The following is a 22794-nucleotide window of genomic DNA, read 5'->3' on the forward strand; positions in this document are numbered from 1 at the left end:
AAGGATATATATTTAGATTTCACAGACATGCAATCATTTAAGATTAGCAGTTAATGGTATTTTTGTACGTTTCATTCCAATAATTATTTCTATTCCTTGTTTATGTTATTGTACTGACCGAACTTTAAAAACAGTGTCAGTATATCAACGATGGTGGAATTTCTTGCTTTAGTTACGATTTGTAGAAGAATCCTTCTAGTGTCTCTTCTTTAGAAACCATATAGTTTGTGAGAAATAATTTTATGTCTCTTCTATTTCTATTGGTATAAACCATTTTTTACTGAATGTTAAAATCTTTCTCGGTATACAAACATACATAACTTTATACAATACAAAAATAGGATCATGTCTTAAAGTCCTTTTTTTTGTGTTTGTGTATGGGAGGCTTTCTGCTGTCTTCTTTTTTTACTTATCTCTGCCTTCCTTCTCTACCACATCAGTCATTCCTCCAGGGGACCCCACGTTTACAACCTCATATGAATTCTTCCATATTTTTCTCTGTGCTCAAATAATCACGCAGAGCAGTGATTTTCGATTGGTGTGCCATGAGAGGATCTTGGGTGTGCCATGAAAAATTTTAAAGATCAGTAAATTATTTTAGAAAGAAGTTTTCAAAGCATAGTACGTATATTCTATTTTTTGATTAACATAATTTAAGTGTGCTACAGAAGTTCAACTATAGGTTCAAGTGCGCTGTGAGATAAAAAAAAAAAAGGCTGGGAAACACTGACATAGCCACATATAGACATAAACATGTCTAGGGACATTTTTGATCGATAGAAGATGATGTAATGCATACTTTTCTGCATCTTGCTGTTTTTATTCAATGAAACCTCTCAGAAATCCCTCCAGGACAACTAGAATTGCTCTAATTATTTCTTTTTAATGCCAATCCCACAGTGACTATGAGGACATACTATCTTTTAATTGTTCTGTGTAGAGAAACAAAGTGTCTTGTGAACAGAGCTTCTGTATTAGATGGGTGTTTTTCTGTATCTACGAAGTTTCTAGAATGTTACCAGGCATGTGATAGGCAGTTAGCAAACACCCTTTGAATTGAGCTAATAGATGGAACAGGGAACAAAGACATATTGTCATCTCCTTAGGTCAGGGTGAGTATTATTTAAACAAAGACCTGAAAATTTCAGGGAAGTCACAGATGACCATAGGGTAGGAAATATTTTGAAATAATATGATCAAGAGATAGAGTCAGATGTCTTTTCAACCCTGTCAAAATAATCATTCCAAAGCTGGTTTCAAAGAATAGCTTTGATCAAATTGCTAATTTCTTATCTCCTTCACCTTGAGAGTGATGGTAAGGTGGAGAGAGTGAGCTAAGGGTTGGGTGAGACGCTTCTGGGAGGGTGAGGGTTAACCACAGCTGGACTCGGGGCAGGGAAGAAAGCACCAGTGGTTGTTTGGGTGGTAAGCATTTTTTGAAATGTTCTAAATTAGATAAAGATGGTGGCTAATCTATACTATCGAACCTATACACAGAGAAACAGATTGTATAAGCAGCACTTTTTATTTAATGAACAAGGTACTTCCTCCCACTCACTACATTGAGCTGAAATATTACCCTTAATTTGTTTTAAATAACAAAAGAAAAATATCTTCTATAAAATTAACCCCTTATCAGAGTCCTGAGTATATTCAGGAATCATGGTACAAGCAGTCTTCGAGTTACAAACATCTGACTTATGTGCAACTTGCACTTATGAAGGGAGGCTATTCCAGGTAATAGGTAAGTGTATCTGTTCTAATTCACATATGAGGTTTGGTGATTAAATTTGCTGACTCATCCTAGAAAAAGTGCTACACACCTGATTGCTGATTATCACTATGTCACCTTCGAAGACTCCCCTTGGGAAGCTATGCACTGATGCCAGGACCTCGTCCCCTCACTCCAAAGCAATTTTGGAACTCTTTATCTGGAATGGCCACCAGAGCCATCACTGTAGGAAGTCTGCCAACTAAGTCTGTGAACTCCTCCTAGAAAAAGTGCTACATATCTCACTGCTGAGTATCACTATGGTCACCCTCGAAGTACTCCCCTTGGCCATCTGGCGACCACAGTGACATTCAGTGATGAGGTATGTAGCATTATTTCTAGGGTGAGTTCGTGAACTTAACTGACCGACCTCATACAAATTCAACTTAAAAGCAAACCTACAGAACCTACCTTGCTTGTAACCTGGTGACCGGCTGTACTTTCTACCATTCTAGAAATAACACCAAAGTTGGCTCTTTTTCAGACTGATGAGAGGAATAAAAATTTAGCTATACTGATGATTTTCCACCAAATCTCTTCACTCTGACTCAGGCCTGGAAGAAGTTAGTATGAAGGCATTGGACGTTCTCTCCACCCCTGTCCCACACTGAGCCCCACCCCCAGAGAGACAAAAGTGACAACAGCCAAATAACTTTAAATGTGTTCGCTCTGATTAGATTTGACTTGAATGCTTGATTCTTTTATTATTTATCACTCATTAAATACTCTGGCTCTTCTGTATTAAATGTTAAATCATCTTAAGTGGTATGGTTCTTGCTATTTATTTGAAATGGCAAAGTGTAAGAGAAAAGAGAAAGTGCCCTATTTCCTTGTTAATGTGGCATTCAAATAAAACACAGGGAGCTCAACAGACAGGTCAACTGGCTGCTGATGGGGACTCTGCACAATTATTCATAACACAAGAGCCATAATTAGGGAGAAAATGTCTCCTTCCAGCACCACTGAGATTGTAAGGCAGGAATTCCATTTCCCCGTAGGGCACGGTTGGTATCTGCTTTAGAAAATGCTTGAATATGCCACTTGCTTCCTTTCTCTCGCTCAGTGACAGGGCTGAGATGCTGCCACACCAAGGACCCAGAGGCTTTCCAAGCGCCCCCCACTTGCAACCACTGCCCACGCTGGTTTCTCTCCACCTTTGCCAATATTGCTCAAAGTCACGTTCCACAGAACGGTTGTTAGAAGCCTGAACACATTAGGGTAAGGACCCACAAGAAAAAAACGAAATTCTACAATGAAGCCACATTTAAGGGATCTTGTGGAGCCCAAGTTTAAACTTCTCTTTCTATGTTTTTATTAATAAATCAGTATATATTTATATTACATTAAAGGTTCACCTTTCCTCAGATTCAACTATGAAGGGTCATCTTTAGCTCCACACGATGACATAGTCCTTGATGACTATCTATCCAACACCTGGCAAAGTGGATAGCATCAGGCAGGCACTCAATATTTGTTACCAAAAGGAATGCGCTGTGATGACTGAGCTTGTTTGAGAGCTAATAGATATTTTACACACAGAAGGGAGGTAGCCCCAGTCGTGCAAAATGAGATAAATCAAAATCTTTCCTCTTACCTTGTCTTTAGTGCTTCGAATTAACTGAATTTTAGGGCACTTTTTCGCTCCCGATGAAATATCCAACCAGTTTTCTAAGTCCTCTGAGTGTGCACAATCTGCTTGAAAAGTACACCTAAAAAATACAAAAGGCAACAAAACAGCAACTCCACACATGCATCAGTTAACACCTATCTCATACTTGGCTTCAGTACAGAACGCTGGGCTTTGTAAAGTGGATTATTGATTTTGAGTGAGAATAGGAACATGATGCTAAAACCATGAAAAGCAAGAAGAAAACAGCAGAGCATTTTTTCCCATCATGTCTAGGAGCAGAGAACAAATGTAGACAACATGTTGAACTTCGACTCTTGAGCCATCTCTCAAGATGACATTGCCAAATACATCCAAAGCACAACCTCTCGTGGATTCTAAAATAAAGAGCTCTCTTCTGGAAATACCTAGTGAAGAACAGCCCGAGAGAGGGTTTACTTACTGTATAAACTTTAAGTTTGCAACTCATTCCTAGATTGTCAACCTATTGCGGAGCTTGGCTTCTACTTAAAAAAAAATAATCAAGTACTATTGTGTGTTTTGCAGTATGATGATTAAATAAAAATATTTCTAGGGCACAGTCAGCCTAAGAATATGATAAGACAGCCCATAACCATCTGCTACATAACGCTTATTCAGACAGACACAAAATTATATCAAAAGATATAGGTGAAACATTTTTCAGGGCCACTTTCTCAAGTCAGCCAGCTCGGAGGATTCACCAAATAAGTCTTCAGTTGTCACCAGGGCCAGCTGCTTTGACAAACAGAGGATCAGCAGCTGAGTGGTGAGATCACTGGCTGTCTCTATGTTTTAGTTACTCTAGGTCACATTAACTCAGGAACCCCTTGCCTTCCCAGTGGGCCACCAACTTGACAAGAACGAACACCAAGTTCACCAAGTGAACATCAAATGGTGTTAGACTCCATAGAAGCCTCATTGGATAGTATCAAGGAAAGAAGAAAACATCTCTGGCTATCTGCACCCCTCAAGGCTGAAGATTAAATAGAAGGGGCAGTCGACCAGGGACAGACAGTTTTACAAGAAGCCGGAAACACCTGAATCATGAGATTGAAAATCAACCAAGTAATGACCACAGTCACACACTCAGCGGTGGGGAGTTCCTGAGAGGAATGAGGTATGAAGGGGCCTGAATATCGCCGTTGACTTAGAAAGGTTTTACTTCTTCTTCTTCCTCTTCGCTCTCTGTCTTTTGATTCTTAAGAAGTTAGGCCTCATGCCTTTGTCTTTGAGCTCTGTGCTAATTTGAATATGGCAAAAATAGCACAGGAAGTCAGTGAGTTTCACTAAACGTCATCCCCTAGCAGTGTCATCGTCTTCTGATATCTGGGGAACCCTGCTCACTGCAGGCACATCTGGGGCCCAACTCCCACTGCATCTGTGTCCATTCCTTCTCCAACCTCACATCCATGGGGATTTTTAGCAGCCATCCCCCAAAGCCATAAATTTATCTGACCCTTGATGGCTAGCTCGTCCGTCACGGACATTAAATTCAAATTAAAATGCCTCTCAATGTCAGGGAGAGTTTGCAATGGGCAGACAAGCTATGCTGGATTGGAAAACAGAGAGTGACGAAGCTGGTTCTTCAGGGTGTATCTGAAATAGGTCATGACTGTCAAAAACTCCCTGCCTCTCGAACTCCCTGCCTCTCATGGGCACTCTGGTTTATAAAAGGTAATTCCTCTGCCCATAAGAAAAGAAAAAAAATAAGCCAATTCTACAGAGACCGGAGTACAAATATTTTTGTAGGTTCTTAATGCTGCCTGGGAGTCAAAGCCTAAGGCTGCCAAAAAAACAAGTGTAAAATATTTCATACAAATAGTGCTACAGTTTGCCAATTTGTAGGCAGAAAACAGTAGTGCCACTGAGTTATCACTCTGATTTTTGAACTCTTACAGCATTTCTTGTCGAAACCACACATTTTGGTATTTAATCAGATGCTGCCTCAAATTACAACTTAACTGTTTCTTATGTGTATATCAGTTCTCCCCAAGTAAGCTCTAAGCCCCTCAAAGGAAGCAAGACCGTCTTTAATATTTCCTTAGCAAATCCCTCAGTGTCTGGCAGCATGAGATGCAAATACTAAGGTTTCAATAAATATTTTTCAATGAACGGATGAAATATGAAATCTCTATGGGTCCTTTCTGTTGGTGATTTTTCTTTCTAGAGTTTTGATTTATGTCTGCCTGACTCCTTATGCTAAAGAGACGACTTTCACCATAAGCTAAAAGTTCAAATCTGAGGATCCAATTAGGAGCTGAGGTTTTCGGTTTATTTTTTGAAAAAGAAAAGAAAGTGGTTCATAACGAACCATTCCTTTCTTATTCTGCGTTAAGGTAAAAACAAAATCTGGCCATGTTAAGCAACTAAATATAAATTCCTTGTTTACTTAAAAAAAAAAAAACAACCCTGAAATCTTTGAATTCTTATTCCTTGCCTCTCACCAGTAAAAAAAATAAAATAAAATAAAATAAATGAAAAGCTAACTGTGACACCAAGAATGTATAACCAGATGGTCAACCAACGAGAGTATCTTATTACTTCTCAAATACTGCAGATGATGAAATCTTCTGTGACAGTACATTTACCTATGCGCTCATGTCTTTTAAGGAGGGGGAACAGATCTTATAGCACCCATATTTTAGTAAACAAAACCAGTTACTTTGAAATAATTCCTTTTGAAAGCTATCACTCTTATTCCTGTGTATCAACAGAGCAAAGGGCAAGTCCATAAACACTTAAGCCACTGACCTAATCAAATTAAAATCTCATTGCCAGACACGACTTCTAGCGAGGCTGATTCCTCAGCGATGTATTCATTTCTTAATGCCTTCTTTGCAATTTCTTCAGGACACAAACAGGAGGAAAATTGGATGTGCATTAGAATAGGTGTATTCTGGAGAAAATGGTAGAGATCTATTGCTTTCTTTCCTATGCCAGGGCTTTTGCCCCATCCTCTACTGAGAGCAACCTAAAGATCCTAGGATGCCCAGTCAGTATTTTCTTTTTCTAGTCCTTATTTCTGGTTAGAGCTTATGCTGATACGATAAAACGAAGAAGCAGACAAAAGTCTGTTTACAATTAGACAAGAGAACCTGCCTAAATGCAAAGAAGAGATTGCCTGCAGGAAAAAGCCCTAAACCAAAAAGTTAATTAAAAAAAAAAAAAAATCTGTCTAGACTTTACCTAACAACCGCAATCAGTGTAACCTAATTATTGGTACCCTCAACGAATCCCAAACAATTAAAATTAAAAAAGGAAAATCTTTCCTTATGTGAAAAACACTGTATGTGGAAATAAGTCAATGAAACTATTTAAGAAGGCTTGTTCTTATTAGTTGGCTATAAAATCTCCTGTAGAGCTTGATTTATTAAAAATAAAAATATTCCGGGGCGGCACCTGTGGCTCAGTCAGTAAGGCGCCGGCCCCATATACCGAGAGTGGCGGGTTCAAACCCAGCCCTGGCCAAACTGCAACCAAAAAAAAAAAAAAATAGCCGGGCGTTGTGGTGGGCGCCTGTAGTCCCAGCTACTTGGGAGGCTGAGGCAGGAGAATCGCCTAGGCCCAGGAGTTGGAGGTTGCTGTGAGCTGTGTGAGGCCATGGCACTCTACCAACGGCCATAAAGTGAGACTCCGTCTCTACAAAAAAAAAACATAAATAAAAATATTCCAATAATATTGTCGCTCAGCTATATAAGTACATGACCACCCCCCCAGCCCCAACACATACAAAAGTCTGTTTCAAACCAGGCCCCAATTCATGAACAAGGACGTTCTAGGCACCTATTTCTAAGTTTGCTGTTTGAAATTCAGAAAGTATTTCCATAGGTGGGTTTGCTTCCCAAGTCTGGAGAAATCTGTGTAACCCGTAGGATCTCTGAATAAGCACCCACCATATGGAGGCGAGAACTTACAGTTAGTTCTCACAACTTCATTCTGCAGGAGTGAAACAGTGGCTCAGAGAAGTACAGTAACATGCCAAGGTCACACAGCTGCAAAGTGGCAGAAGTCTGACTTTGAGGCCACAAACTTGGCCTCTCAGCTGCACGGCTTCCTATGGATCTAACCACCATTTACTAAAGTGCACAAAAATAAAGACATTCAGGGTTCCTGTTGGCATTCTGAGGCCTTAACAGAGGTTGGAAGGTGGGGTTGGCCCTGTTCAAGGGGACTGGTCCGGGACAAGAGCCCGAGATAAGGATCCCAGGAACAGAGAACAGTCTGGGGAAGGCAGAGTGTCTAGGACGAAGAGGGTAGTAAGGATTTGGGAGGGAAAGACAGAAGTGGGGACTCTGAGAGTCCTCTAATTTCCATCTGTCATGCCATTTTCATCTGAATACAAAACATCCAGAGGTTAAAATTCCAGGCAGCCCTCAACTTATAAATCTATTGTGCTCCAAAAAGAAAGAAAGAAAGAAAAGTGCTTGCAAGCCATCTGTTTGTAATGTGGAATAGATTTTTTTCCCTATATAAATAATGTTATAAACTGATTAGGTTTCCAGGTTAACCCACAAAACCTATTTATCCATAATGTGACTTCGATACTACACACTTGCAATAAAAGAGTAGCCGAAAACAACGAGATTGCAGCCATTTGCATTATATAGCAGTTTCTCTTCTTTACTTATTTGTGTTTCTGCTCAGCTGGTAGTCTGGGAACAGTGCCCAGCTGGATCGACTTTTAAATTTATTATTACTGTATTGCATTTATATAGCATTTCTATTTTTTTAAAATGGGCATGGCTTAAATTATTAATTGCTTTCATGCCAACATGAAGAACAGAGAAGCCCACCTCTGAAAAGGAGCAGAAGTTTCCAGAGAGGTAAAAATGCCTGTGGTCTGGGCTGGGGGACCTTGAGAATCTGATGCTATTAGGCTAGAATCTCTCAGTCAAAATTTACCACTTACTCAACCTTGAAATAGAAACTGTGAACTCAGAAATGTAACTTCTACTTCCTGCCACTTGAATTTCATCAGCATCCTCTAATCTAATTGTTCACGAAGAGCAGGCAGTCCCTGAAGGAATCTGATAACCAAATATCAGGTAAGTGGCTTGAATGTGGGGGTTAGTGCGAACGGTTCCAATGATCCTATACTGATATCACAAAACTTTCAACAAGCAAACAATCCAGTTTCTCTCTCTCTCTGGGAACAAAAGACTGCATCCATCTGGGGGAGGGTTTTGCCACAAGAGCATCCTAAGGTCTTCTGCTAAGTGATTTGAAACAGATGTCTGCATTTTTAGGAAAGGCACAGAGCCCAAAGGAGCGGCCAAATGGTCTCCAGAATTGGGGGACTCTCATTACAACTGCCAGTCCCCGAGATGAAGAAAGCAAAGTCTACCGAACAGGGGAGGATAGGAAGTCTCTCTGACAACTCGACTCCAAATGAAAGTCTTTAAAAGGGGAATGCCAAAATACAAGACCAAAATAACTTGCTAGGAAAGCTGAAAAATTGGATCTTTGTCACTGGAGCTGAAAGTCAATCTACATGATAAAATTATGCTAATAACAGAGACAATTTAGAAGGTTTTTTTTTCCCCCAAAGGCAAAAACATCTAACTTGCCAGGCAACATCTTTTCACATGATTTGGTTCATTTATTATTCACAACAGAACTATGAAATAGTTACAATAATTGTCCCCAGTTCATGGATGGGAGAAACTGAGGCATAGAAGGCTCCACATTGCTTTCCTAAGCAGTAATAGGAGCTGCGCTACAAAAACAAGCAGTGTAGCTTCAAAGTCTGGGGTCTTGCCCACTGTCCTACGCTGCCTCTCACGATAGCTAACAATGACTGAGCCCTCCTGTCCTAGTCCATTTTGTGCTGCATACCCCAGACTGGGTAATCTATGAGGAAACTAAATTTATTTCTTATAGTTCTAGAGACCAGGAAGTCCAAGGTCAAGGGGTCTGTGTCTGGAGAGGGCCTTCTTGCTGCATAATCCCAAGACAGACAGTGGAAGGACCAGGGAGGGCATGTGCTCACACAAGAGGAACAGAGTGGAACTTGCAGCCTGAAGTCCTTTATAATCGGCTTGTTTATTTGTTTGTTTGTTTAGACAGGGTCTCACCGTGGGTACAGTGCTTTTGGGCTCAAGTGATCCTCTTGCCTCAACTCTCAAGTAGCTGGGACTACAGGTGCCAACCACAACACCCAGCTAATTTTTCTATTTTTTCCGTAGAGACGGGGTCTCACTCTTGCTCAGGCTGGTCTTGAACTCTGAAGCTCAAGCCATCCACCTTCCTCAGCCTCCCAGAGTGCTAAGGTTATAGGTGTGAGCCTATAATTCACTTTAATCCATTCATAAAGGTAGAGCCTTCCTGACCTAAACACTTCATATTAGGCCCTACCTTCTAACACTGTTTTTTGGGGGATTAAGTTTCCAGCAAATGCTTTTGGGGTGACATTTTCAAATCATAGCACCTTCCTTGTGCCTATATACCAGGTACTGTTTCTAGGGCTTTCTGGGAATTAACTCATTAATCCTCACAAACTCCATAAAGTAGGTATTATTGTTAGCACCTCCGTGTAAGATAGGGAAACTGAGGTACAGAGAAGCTAGCTAGCATGGTGTCCGGCACTGGTGTCCATCTCTTACTATTACACCAAATTGCTCAAACATTTTAAAGGCTTTAGCACTCGCCCTGGTTTCCTAAGATAATTCCCACACCAACCTGTGAGCATGTCCAGGGCAGAGAGACACATCATCTTTGCTCCCTCCTGGGCCTAGTACAGGGCCTGGTCCATAGCTCAGATTCAACAAACAGTAGTTGAACTGGATTAAGAACTAAATTTTAAAGTAACTAAATTCTTGTCCAGGTCTCCATGATACCAGTATAAGTCGTCACATTGATTTTTGTTCACTAGGTTGGCCTGTTAACTGGCATGGTGGCAAACCAGCCTTTGTCTTGAAACTTGGAGCCATTTAGCATACGTAAAACAGATTTTCAGACTGAAACACTCACACAAAGAGGATTTGTGGCCTTCGCCCCATGTGGTTCTTTTGTTTGTGATGAGTGTACTAAAAGGTGGCATTCTAATTTCCAAATGGAAACCATGAACTAGAGAATTTAGGAGAGGCATTTTTAAAAATAGCATGGAAACAAAACTGGGAAAATGATGCATTCTGAGTTGGGAAGGGTCTGGATTCAAGGTGCTCTCTCACACATTAGCCTTTGTGGGCCTCAGTTTCCCCACCGGTAAACAGGGGACAATGATATTTATCCCCTTCTGAAAGCATTAGCAAAGCTCGCACTGGCCTATCAGAAATGTTGCACTCTCCATAAAGCAGATTAAAAGCATCCAAATGTTACAAAACACTACAAAAGCAAAAAACTAAAAGGCTGACGAAGGCTTCATGTGAGGAAGCGAAGTGGTGCCTGGATGTGGGAGCAGCTGCTGGGAACAGGACAAATTCTAGGTCACAAAGACGAGTGAAAACATTTGAGGAATTTTTAAAAGCCAATCAATACATTCTTATGAAAGTGCATGCTGCCTGAGATAAGGTCATTTAAAAAAAAATCTATTCCATTAAACTGTGTATTTACTAAAAGGGGTGTTCTTAATGGTGCTGGTTGGAAGTCAGAGAGCATCATTAAAGAGATGCTGTGGGCTCAGTGCTTGTGGCTCAGAGGCTAGGGCACAAGCCACATACACCGGAGCTCATGGGTTCGAATCCAGCCTGGGCCTGCCAAACAACAACTACAACCAAAAAATAGCCAGACGTTGTGGTGGGCGCCTGTAGCCCCAGCTACTTAGGAGGCTGAGGCAAGAGAATTGCTTAAGCCCAAGAGTTTGAGGTTGCTGTGAGCCATGACACCATGGCACTCTACGGAGGGTGACATAGTGAAACTTTGTCTCAAAAATAAATAAATAAATAAATAATGCAGGTAAGTAGTCTGGGCGACATGGTCTGAGGACCTCAGTCACTGCTCCACTAAACAGAGAAGCCTGGCTTCTGAGCCAGACAGGCCTTTTCCCAGTGCTCACTGTCACTCACTGTCTGGGACGCCAGGGGTGGAGCTCTGCCCTGTAACAGTCCAACCCCTTTCCACCTTCTGCTTTGAGATAAGTAGGACTTACTCACAGCTCCTCTACCAGCTGATAAAGGAGGTGAAGAACCCACAGGCCCCTCTCCAGTGTCAGAAGGCCCCCCAAACCCCTTCTAGCCTTCTTGGTAACCCAGATGCATGGACTCAGCCTGTGCCAGGGTAATTCAGTAATGCCCCGAGGCCCAAATAACATATTCCTCTCTGCGCCCCACTGCTGCCACCCCACAGACAGTTGTCCTACTTGCGTCTACACAATTAGTTGGCACAATGGGGTCCTCACACAAGAAGGAGGGGCCGCCCCCAAATCCCATTATTATCATTATTGCTGTCATTAGAGCCGCACTGGACCATAAAGATGTGTCACCGCAGACTGCAGGCTGGAGATCTGTACAAGGACACATCCCGACTTGGAAGGAAAATGGGGAACGATCTTCTGTCCCTAAGTGTCTTCCTGACCATTCTGCTAAACACAGCAATGGCCTGTAAAGGGCTGGATGTGCTCCTTCAGGTCTTGGCACAGGCACCCCCTTCTCAGTGAGCCCTCCAAGGGCCCCTGGTCAAGGCCGTGACCTCCTCTGCCTCCAGCCAGAGCTGCCCGCTCCTTTTTCTGCGTTGTTTTCATAGCGCCAATCCAGCTGCGCGTCCTCTATTTCCTTGTTTATCTGTACAGTATCGTCCTGCGTGTCAGGTGTTGAATAGCATCCCCCCCAAATTCACGTCCACCCAGAATCTCAGAACATGACCTTATGTGGAAATAGGGTCTTGGCAGGCAGGAAATTTGCAAATTTTCAAGAAGCCATCCTGGATTCAGGAGGCCCAATGACCGCTGTCTCTCGAAGGGAAAAGGGAGGATGATGTGGACACCCACAGGCAAGGAGGACGGAGTGGCTAGAAGCTATGAGGTGAGCAAGGAATCTCCTCTGGAACATTCTAGAACTATGAGATGATAAATGTGAGTTACTGTAATCCTCTGCCTTGTGGAAATTGGTTATGGCAGCCCTAAGAACCGAAAACCCCTCACTCCTAGGCCCTCCTGAGTTGTTCCCTCTGGCGCTTAGAATCCTGGCATTCAGGACAGTGTCTGACACACTCTAGGTGCTCAATAAGTATCTGTTAAATGTGCGGTGCTTAAGCTGTCAAGGCAGAGCAATCTCTTTAACTCACATGGCTCTTGAGTTCCATTATCTTTCCTGTGTGTATCAATTATCACGATAGTTCCACCTGGCCATTTGTTCCAGGCTCTCCTCGCTCCTCCCATTGTCCTGAGGGATAATGTCTCTTTTCTGTTTCTCTTCCCTTTTGCTATAGTGACGGGTTGAGGCCGGGGACTTAGTGCAAAGCTTAGAGTTGAATTCTGGTTCTGCTACTTGTGCAACTTGTGATAGGCAGGAAAATAACTTCCCAGAATGTCCATGTCCTAATCCCTGAGACCCGTGACCATGTTAACTTAAACATGGTGTCTCAGTCTGTTTTGTCTTGCTATAATAGAATACCACAGGATGGGTAATTTATAAAGAAAAATATTTATTTTTTACAGTTTTGGAGGCTGGTTAAGCCTGAGGTCTAGGGGCCCACATCTGGTGAAGGTCTTCCCACATCATGATAGAAGGGCAAAAAGCATGAGTGGGAGGGAGGGAGGGAGACAGAGAGAGGTCAAACTCGTCCTTTCATCAGGAACCCGCTCTTGTAATAACTAATCCACTTCTCTGATAACAGCAATAATCCACTCATAAGAACAGAGCCCTCATCCCTTAATCACCTCATAAAGGTGCCACCTCTCACCGCTGTTTCACTGAGGATTAAGTTTCTAACACATGAACTTTTGTGAACACATTCAAACCAGAGCACATGGCAAAAGGGACTCTGCAGATACGATTAAGTCAAGGATCTTAAAATGGGGTGATTATTTTGGATGATTTCTGTGGGCCCACTGTTGTCACAAGGGTCCTTATAAGAGGAGGAGGGAGAGTCAGAGACAGAAAAAAGTGAGAACAAAACAGAGTTCAGGACCAGACAGATTTGAAGATGCCACACTGCTGCCTGCAAAGCCTCAGGAAGGGACCATGAGCCAAGGCATGCGGGCAGCCTCTGGAAAAGGCAAAGAAACGGACCCTCCTGCAACCTCCAGAAGGAACTCATCTCCGTCAACACCTTGATTTTAGCCCAGTGAAACCCATTTCAGACTGTGACCTCCAGAACTGTGAGATAATAAATTCGAGTTGTTTTAAGCCATCGCTGAGTTTACAGTAGTTTGTGGCAGCAGCAGTCGGAAGCCATACACAACCTAAGCCTGTTTTCTTACTCTGAAAGTGGGGACTGTCACAGCACTTACTTCACAGGATACCAGCAGGGCCCAATGCAGCATGGCGGGGAGCGTGCCGTTGCGGATTCTTCTCCATCCACACAGACCGTCTCTTGGCCAGGCCTGGATGCCAGGCAGGCTTCCAGTGGAAGAGCCACTACAATTGCCTTCTGGAGAATGACCGGGCACACCCTGCTGGACTTTTCTGCTGCAAAGCTCTCCGTGGCCTTCCCTGCGGAATGTTGCCACTCTCATGATGGCAGAACAGACTAACTCAGGCTTCAGAAGCATGTGGCCACGATTGTCTGGATTGTCACAGACACGTTTCAGGACAATAGCACCTTGGTGGGGAGGGTCCCCTTAGAGCAAATGACTGGCTCTGGGAGGCTGGAGGAAGCAGGGCCACATGGAGGGGAGACCTCAGGCAGGACAGGCAAGGACAGGCAAGGAAGTGGGGGGTGTCGCAAGCAAACCATTTCACTCTTTTATCGTTTGTTACTCTTGTGTGTTGGGGACAAATATGTTTAGAATTCAGATTTCAGCTTTCACTCCTGTGTTAAAAATCCCCTTCTGTTACTCCCAGCCCTTCAGACAGTCTGATCGGGAGATGGCCACCGAGCCCTGCTGTTAGGCCGAGTGAAGAAATGATCTCTTTCACAATCTCATGTGTAGAACTGTCTAACAGCAGCTGAAGACCTAAAAACAGCTACCGGGGGCTGCCTGAAGGTCTTCCGACTGTCAACACAGAAGAAACACATAGGAGAGTATGGGCGAATGTTACATTTACGTAGATCCTCCGGGGGCATCCAGCCCCTCTACACACCTTGTATGTGCTCAGTGTGCCTGGGGCTCTGTCTGCCCCTGTACGTGCCCTGTGCAGGTGGGGCATGAAGGGAAGATACGGGCAAGTGTGGCCTTTCCTGCCAGCCCATTTTCTGACAAGGACCCAGCCCTGATTTAAAATGTGACTGGGACCAAGGCAAGTGGAGCCCCATGGTGGCATCCGCAGAGATGGGGAGGTACCTGGAATTTGGAGAAAGAGCCATTCAGGTGGAGGTGGCTCAGGAAGAGACGTGAGGTAAACTCCTTCTTTACAAAACACCGGAGGGAAGCAACCCTGGGAGGGTGGCGGCTGGGAGGTTGGGAGAGCTGACATCTTTCACATTGCCATCAGGATAATCTTTTTAGAACGCAAATGTGATTGTGGTAGTCATCTGCTTAAAACCTGTAATGACTTCCCAGAACCCACTAATGAAGTCCACAGTCAGAGCCCAGCCTGGCTCCCATCCCCTTCCTTCCTTCCGGAGCCAGTGCCCCAGCAGCGACAGAACACAACCTGCCACTCCCAAGACAGACTGCCCACCCTGAAACACCTGCCACCCTTGGGGAAAGTCTGCACAGGCTCAAGGCCACCTCCTCCCTGAAGCCTTTCTCAACCCCGGGGACAACCAACAGCTTCTTCTTCGGTCTTCCACCGTGACGCTAGCTGATACTACTTTAGCGCTTACTATGAGCCAAGTACCAGCCTAGGAGCATGTATGTTATCTGATTTAATCTTCTCTGCAACCTTCTGGAGCAGGTACTATGATTAACCCTGCTTTATAGAAGAGGAGATTAAGCACACAGGAGATAGGAAACTAGCAGGTCACATAGAAGCCCAGATTTGATCCCAGGCAAGCTTGGGATCTTTTTACTTGGGATCTGTTTGGGACTTTTTAGTCTGTCCTCCTCAGCTATCCTGTTCACCATGCCAGTGTGGCAGTCAGCCCCCTGTACTTCCCGTGTAGCCCAAACAGGCCCCTCCTTCTCCATTCCCTACTCAGTAAATGGTTCCTCAGTCCATCTGGTCACCCAGCCAGAAGCCCTCACCCCTTCCCTGTGAGCTCAGTGCAGAATTCACTGCAGTAATTCACCCCCTGCATGCCCTGCGATTCAGTGCTGGCATCTCTCGGAAGCCCTTCCCCATCTCACTCAGGTACCCGTCCTCTGGGTCCAGCCTCATGCCTTGTCCAGTACCTGAGACAAGGAGCAACCCCATACACGCATGTATCCCTTCTTGGTTTTCTTTTGTGAAAATTTAGGTCAAAGGAGAAAGAATACATCTTCCAGAAAAATGGAGGCCACCTTGATATTTTATTTTTCACTTTATGGCCCTGTTTTTAGTGTGTCAGGCTCAAAGGAGAATCCAATTAATCACAGAGTCCTATCAACTCTACCTTCCATTAGCTCCCTAATCCACCCAATTCTTTCCATCCCCTCTATAGCACTCTCACAGTGTAACTCCGTCCCCAGCCTCTCACACATTACAGCCACCTGCTCACTGATCTGCCTGCCTCCAGTGGGGGTCCCTCCAGTACCCCTGCCACCCCAAAGTGCTCATTCTCAAACACTCACCTGATCTGCTTGTACTTTTAATTAAGCCATTGCAATGTCTCCCCAAAGTCATTCAACAAAGTCCAGATTCTTTAGAGTGGCTTGCAAAGCTGCTCATCTGCCCCTGCCCACCTCATCCCCTCATTTCCCAGTAGTCCTAGGCTATAGTACAGCATGTGCTTGTCTAGACTGAGTACAGGCCAGGCTCTACTACAGCTCCTGGCCTTTGAGCCACCTGTGCCCTCAGCTAGCTTTCCCTGCACCACCACCAACCCCCACCTACCTGGCATCTGTCTACATTTCAGGTTCAGCATATATACCCCTCCCTCTAGGAAGCCTTCCCTGACATTTCAAGTTTGGGCTAGATTTTATATGTGCCCACAAAATCCCACACTTCCTCTATTCCAGCCCTTATATTCTATTCTGTTCATCTCTACCTTTTGACAGATCGGACCATTCTTCAATCCCTCCAGTACTAGAATTCCACATCTGCACTACCCTTTGTTATGGGCCTCTGCAAGTGTCTCCCACGAAGGCAGGTGGAGTCTAATTCCCTAATCCATGATGTTGGGCTTGGCTATGTGGCTTGATTTACCAGTGGAATATTGGTAAACATGATGTGAGCAGAGGGTTTGAATGCATTGCCTAGTTTAGCTTGGTCTCTCATGCTTCTGCTATCTGCCTTAAAGAGAATGTGCAGAATGAAAGACATGGGAAACAGACCTGTACTCAATTTGCAGATGGACACTGACAACTGTCCTCCTCCCCGTAGCTGAAACGCAGATGCATGCACAAGAAAGATAAAGGCAAATACATGCTTGTTCTTGTAAGCCATGAAAATTTGGGGGAGTATTTGTTAGGCAGCATTATTGGAACAGAAAACTGACTGATACACTTATCTACACCTCTCACTAGACTGAAAGCTCCATGTAGGCCAGAAAGAACTCTACCCAAAGCACAGAACATAGGACTTAGCACATTGTAAGTGCTTAAAAAATATTGGTCATGACGTATATGATTGAATGAACGCATGTTGGCCATTGACAAATCTGCCTCTGTAACTAGCATGAGAGTTCCTTAAAGCCAAGAATGGCATCTGATTTCTCTCAATACCACCTAGCTATATCTGACTGCCCATATTGGGCTCTTGGTAGGTATTCAATAAATATTTGTTGAAATTAAATAAATTGAATTTTGTGGGCTGGCTTGGAAATCAATCCTTAATTTATGACATTGTTTCTATAGGAAAATGCATTCTACGTGCCAAACAAACTTGCAAATGAACTTTTGGAACCTCACTTGTTCATTGGTTCAGGATTGCCAGTTTTGTGGAAATCCGTAACTGAACACATGTGCTATGCTTTGCAATATGGGAGAAACTGAGAAACCGCTTCCAAAACCAAGATATTCAGCCTGCAAAAATTCACTTTCCACCCACACAGACAAATTCAGCACAGGTTGGATTTGCGGCTCCAACAATAAAATACTAGACGTTTGAGAGCTCATTGTTTATCTAATTGCTTTTTATCTGCTTATACTGGATGCCTATTCTTAACACTCGATCAAAAGGAAGTTGACATCGCTTCTTTGCCTCCCCAAACCCCCTACCCGAACAAAATCCACTTTCTAGACACGTATGCAAGAAAATTCAACCTTCTCAACAGAAGAAATAAGTTATTTTTCTAAATAAATCTGTGACATTTAAAATAAACATAGTGGGATGCTCTACAGTTATAAGAAAACATTCCCCTTTAGAATTCCTAATTTTGAATAGTACTGGGAGCTTACTATGAGTCAGAGATCTGAGCCTTAGTTTCATTTCATCTTCGGCTAGCTCATGCCAGGCTGAAACGAAGTAATCTGACATGGCTGTGAGGGCCATCACTTCACGACTTCAGAACCTGTTATCATACTGAAGACACCAGGCTCCACCTGCCATGCCATTGGTAGAGTTTCGCCATCACTCAACTGACCACGTTCTTTTAACTTACGTTTTTTGAGCACATTTCAATAAGGAGAGAGGTAGAGAAATAAAGTCATTTCAGATAGTGATGGGCCACAAAGAAAAGAAAAATGTGAGGTGACTGGAAGGGTAAGCTACTGAAGACAGGGTGGGTAGTCAGACGGAGAGAGATGTATGTTATAGAACAAGATGATCAAGAAAGAGCCAAGCCTGAAAAGATCTGGGAAAGAATATTCTAGACTCAAGAAACAGCAAGTGCAAGGGCCCTGGGGCAGGAATATGCTTGGCTGGGGTACAGTCAAGGTGGCTGGGTTAAAGTAAACAATGGAGAGAAGCATGAGGGGTCAGAGAAGTGGTAAAGGGTCAGATCACGGGAAGTTCCTCACACAAGCCCCGGCAGTAAGGGAGTCAGACTGAATTCTAAGACAGTAGGCCAGTGGAGGTTTTGAATGGGAGTGACATAATCTGATTTAGATTTGAAAAGGATCACTCTTTCTGGAACATGTTGGGATAGGCGAGAGGAAACCAGAGCAGAAACAAGTGGCAGGCTTTTGTTTTTACAAAATAAAACTCACAGCCAGGGAGTGGTCAACAGAAGCCCTGATGTGCTCAGCTTCTTCTCTGACTGCTCTTTCACCTTCTCAGGCTTGCTGAGACTTCTCTCCCCTAAACACACAGCTCCTTCAAATGCCTCTCAAGGGCTGCTGCTGCTTCTTCTAGGTGCTGCCTTGGGTCCTGCTGCCTCTTCTCTTTCCTGGCCTCCCAATCCCAACTCTGACGTTCATGCTTTCAGCCCAAACCACCCAAGCCTCTGCTTGGTGTGACCATCACAGGCCACCCCACTGCAGCCACAGCCCTCCATTTCTTGAATATTTACCTCCACTCTCTCCAGTACTTTTCCCATCATTGTTCTTGGTGATTTCAATTTCCATGCAGATGACTGGTCCATCTAATACTCTGACAACTACCTTGGTTCCTTGACCCCTCTTGCCAACAGTCTTGCTCTCTCAAATCCTTGCGGCACATTCAAACCCTTGACCTTGTCATTACCAATAACTCCACCCCCTCCATGACCTCAATTTCAAGCCCCTAAAGTCTAACAATTCCCCTTTCCAGTTCTCCAGTCCTGACGATTCTGAAACCCAACTGTACCCTTCAATGCACATATCCCACCATCTGTTCACATCTCTTACAACCATGGCGTCTGTCCTTCCCTCCACTATTATATATATTAATGTCCACATCAATTTCATTGTCCATCTCTTGCATCCACCCTCATCTCTCCTGCCCCATCTCCCTTCTTGATGTATTTTCTGGCAAAGCCCCCAAACTGGCTACATCTAACTTTCCCCATGGCTATACCACAAGAACTGAAGATGGCCTGAGAAAAGCAAAAGCATGCTGACTGCTCTCACTCCCAAGGCAAGACCACCAACCTCAGTGGGCCCCAGTGCTGCCTGGTGACTGTTCCATATTTCCCTACTCTGCTCTCTCTCCAGTCTTCTATTCCACTCCTGCTCTCTCTTCTCTCTCCCCACTCTTAGTTGACTGAAAAGGATGAGAGCAACGTGAAGAGATGCAGCACAGGTGCTGCCCCCTTCCCTGTGCCTGGACCCAGACTCTTCACCTTCCTCCCCTCACTAAGGATGACCCACCGGTGCTCCTGTCTGAGGCCGGTGGACCAGGTCATATTCTCTTTCATCTACTGAAAGGCAACACTCCACAACTATCTCTTCCCTTCCCCGCATCCTCGGTCTCTCCCTCTCTACTGGAATTTCCCCAACAGTCCAGACATGCACTGTTACTTTGTGCATCTTAAAAAGACAGAACTCCACTTTCTCCTGCTGTGTCTGCTCCATTTGTCTGCTCCTTTCTCAGGAAGTGCCCTGAGGATTTGTCCCTGCTCACTGTCTGTCTTCCCATTGTCTCTGTGGCTTTAGCACCACTCCTAACAATGGCCTTTGTCATGATCTCCAGTCACCACCTGCTAAGTCCAATGATCACTTCCCTTTTTCTCTCAGCAGGATCTGGCCCAGGAGATGCTTCCTCCTCCTGTCTTCCATTGGCTTCCAGGAGACCATCCCTCCTAGGTTTTTTCCTTTCCCCTTTCTGGCTGCTTCCTCTCGTTTCCCTGATTCTCCTCCTTCCCCTCACTCCCTAAACATTGCAGCACCTCAACACTCAGTTCTTGAACTTTTCTCCTCCATCTGTACTCTTTCTTCTGATCATAATGCTTTTCTACGTACTATGTAAATACTCCCAACTCCCAAATTCACACACCGGTTCATCTCTCATGGACCCCAGTAGCCAGCAGCTCTGTGAGGCTGTTGAGTCATGGCCCTCATCCTCATCCTCCCCACACACACCTGCGTGTGGCCCTGACAGCACCAACAGGGAGCACTGCAGGACAGCTTGGTGAACGTGCAACAATAAAACGCCGTTCTCCATCAGTTAATTTCTTAAACTCCAGTCCTGGGCAAGCAACAAGGAGAAAAGGTTCCCACCCAATTACAATTATTCATGAGAATTCTCTGGGCCCTCGCTTCGTTTGTCAGCCAGTGACTTGGAGGGAAACAGCCCGGTAAGGAGCTGCAGCAAAAGGCAAAGGCAATTAGTCGTCTTGCTGCAGCTGGGTTGTGACTTCTTCCGTGCACTCTTCATTAATTTCATCCCCACATTTTCAGTTTGTTTCCAGAACCTCCAGCTTATCGTGTTCGTCCCTCTCTGCCTCTATCGCCCTCCCGTCAGCTCCCCACTTCCCTCTTTTCCATCCCCACACCGTCCCCTTGTTCAGCCTTCAGCTTCTCCCCACCTGCTCTGTTCTTTCTTGTCCTTTTCACCTTTAAAAAACGGAAAGCGCCAAACTGACAGGCGCTGCTACGGTTTCCCCCCTTCCCTGCCTGAGCTGCAGCTCCGCTTTCTCCTCCCCTGCTTGGAGCTGAGTGCTGCGTCGCCATGGCAACGGCGAACCCAACCAGGCCGGTCCCAGCCACGCTAAGAGCTGCCATGGCGAGGAAGCCGCCCCAAGTCGCCCCAGAGCCTAGCAGGGTCGTGAACATCATAATTCAAGCCCAGGCAGGGCAGGCTCTGCCCGGAGCCCGAGATTGTACATAAGGCCCGCAGCGGTACGGCGCGTTAGCAGCCGGCGCCATCAATAATGAGGCTTCCCGGGAGCCAACAGTACACAACGTGATGGGGATTCATTTGAAAATGTTCAAACATCCCCGTGCTTTTATCTTCTCTGAAGAACGAACCTTTTGCCTCCCTCTTGAGTCTTGGGGAACTCTGCGGAAAGCAAAAGCAAAATCTACCTGTTCTCAGCATGCTCTTTGGGGGAGGGGGTGGGAACACCTGTCCCTTTCCACCCCGAGACTGGGCGCCCCGAGCCGCCCGGGGCAAACGCTTCAGCAGCGCTGACGCGCCTGGAGACATTTTCCAGACTTCCTTAGGATTGTACAAGGAGATTTCAGCGGTGAAGAGATCGGTTCCCCCAGGTGGTTGGACTGGATCGTTAAAGTAGGGCAACAAGTGTTCAGCCGCATGACACTTTTTCAAAACACGGGAGTTGGTGAGAAAGAATTCAGGAAATACCTTTGCTGTGGATGGCACCACCCGCAATGAGGGTCTGTTGCTGTTAAACACTCCGAACAGGATTTATATTTACTGCAGTTTGCAACACGAATTCTCCTCACCTAAAAATAAAGATGACAGTAGTTCCAATGGAATCATCAACAACACCAGAAAAGAGACAACACCTTATCTGATGAAGGGGCCACCAAGGAGCGTGTTTATCAACTTGAACTGTGTCTCTGCAATAGCACTGGGCAGTGGGTCTCAAGACCTTGGGCACGAAGCAGTTCCCTTGTATCTGAAACACCGGCCCCCCTCCCAGGGGGAGTTTGAAGAACATATTCCCAGACCCCTGCCACGGAGACTCTTCCTAAGTGTAGGGTGAGGCCTAAGAATCTGTATTTGAAGAGCTCTCTCGGATGTGTCTGCTGTGCAGTCCGGTTTCCAATCTGCTAATAATGATTTCCATAGGGATCATGGAATCGGGTCACCTGGTTTTCATACAGAGACACTGTGTGGCCAGTGGCATTTGGGGAATGAGCATTTGGGAAGAGCAAAAGCTCTGCTCCAGGAGTGCCAGCCTGAGGCTGGTGCTGCATGTGCAAATGAGGAGGGTTTAAGGATCAGGCTCTCCCATACCCCTCCCTGGGGAAGCCCCCTCACCTCAGCTCCTCACTCATTTCTCTCATTTTCAACACCCTTCCACTGGCGTTAAAAATGAAAGAAAGAGCCCCTGGAGCTGCCTCTTCAGGTGGTCGGAAAATAGCAGCCACATGGGCACCCGTGGTGGGCAAACCCAGGCTTCTGGGACAGCCAGTCAACGCCTCCAAGCAGGGCAGGGGAGGCGGCGGGACCTGTGCATCATGCACGCATTTTCTACAGGCAAAATCACACAGTGGGGAGTCAGGGAACCCGTGGAACTCATTATGCCGGGCAGTTGTACATGCGAGGAAGAAGTATTAAGTGATTTTGTAAGCAGGTTAGAAAACCAGAGAGTTCCAGAAGGGGCTCCTGAGGAGAAACAGGGAATATGCTGAGGAAGATCCTTCAGTTCAGAGTTGACTTGAAGGGGGATAACCATGCCCTTCCGGGCCAGCAGACCCTGGTGCTGT

General features: G+C 44.9%; 1 protein-coding gene across 2 annotated transcripts in view; it reads right to left on the bottom strand.

The window, feature by feature from the left end:
- Window positions 1–22794, bottom strand: part of PLXNC1 (plexin C1) — a 150304-nt gene that overhangs the window by 94254 nt on the left and 33256 nt on the right. For both annotated transcript variants that reach the window (XM_053584249.1, XM_053584248.1), the window contains 2 exons: window positions 21704–21804; window positions 3366–3480 (listed from right to left, as the gene is read on the bottom strand). In XM_053584249.1, coding sequence (XP_053440224.1) covers window positions 3366–3480; window positions 21704–21804 — 216 coding nt within the window. The remainder of the gene's footprint in view (window positions 1–3365; window positions 3481–21703; window positions 21805–22794) is intronic.

The sequence above is a fragment of the Nycticebus coucang genome, chromosome 3, assembly GCF_027406575.1.
Source record: "Nycticebus coucang isolate mNycCou1 chromosome 3, mNycCou1.pri, whole genome shotgun sequence".
Lineage (NCBI taxonomy): Eukaryota > Metazoa > Chordata > Mammalia > Primates > Lorisidae > Nycticebus > Nycticebus coucang.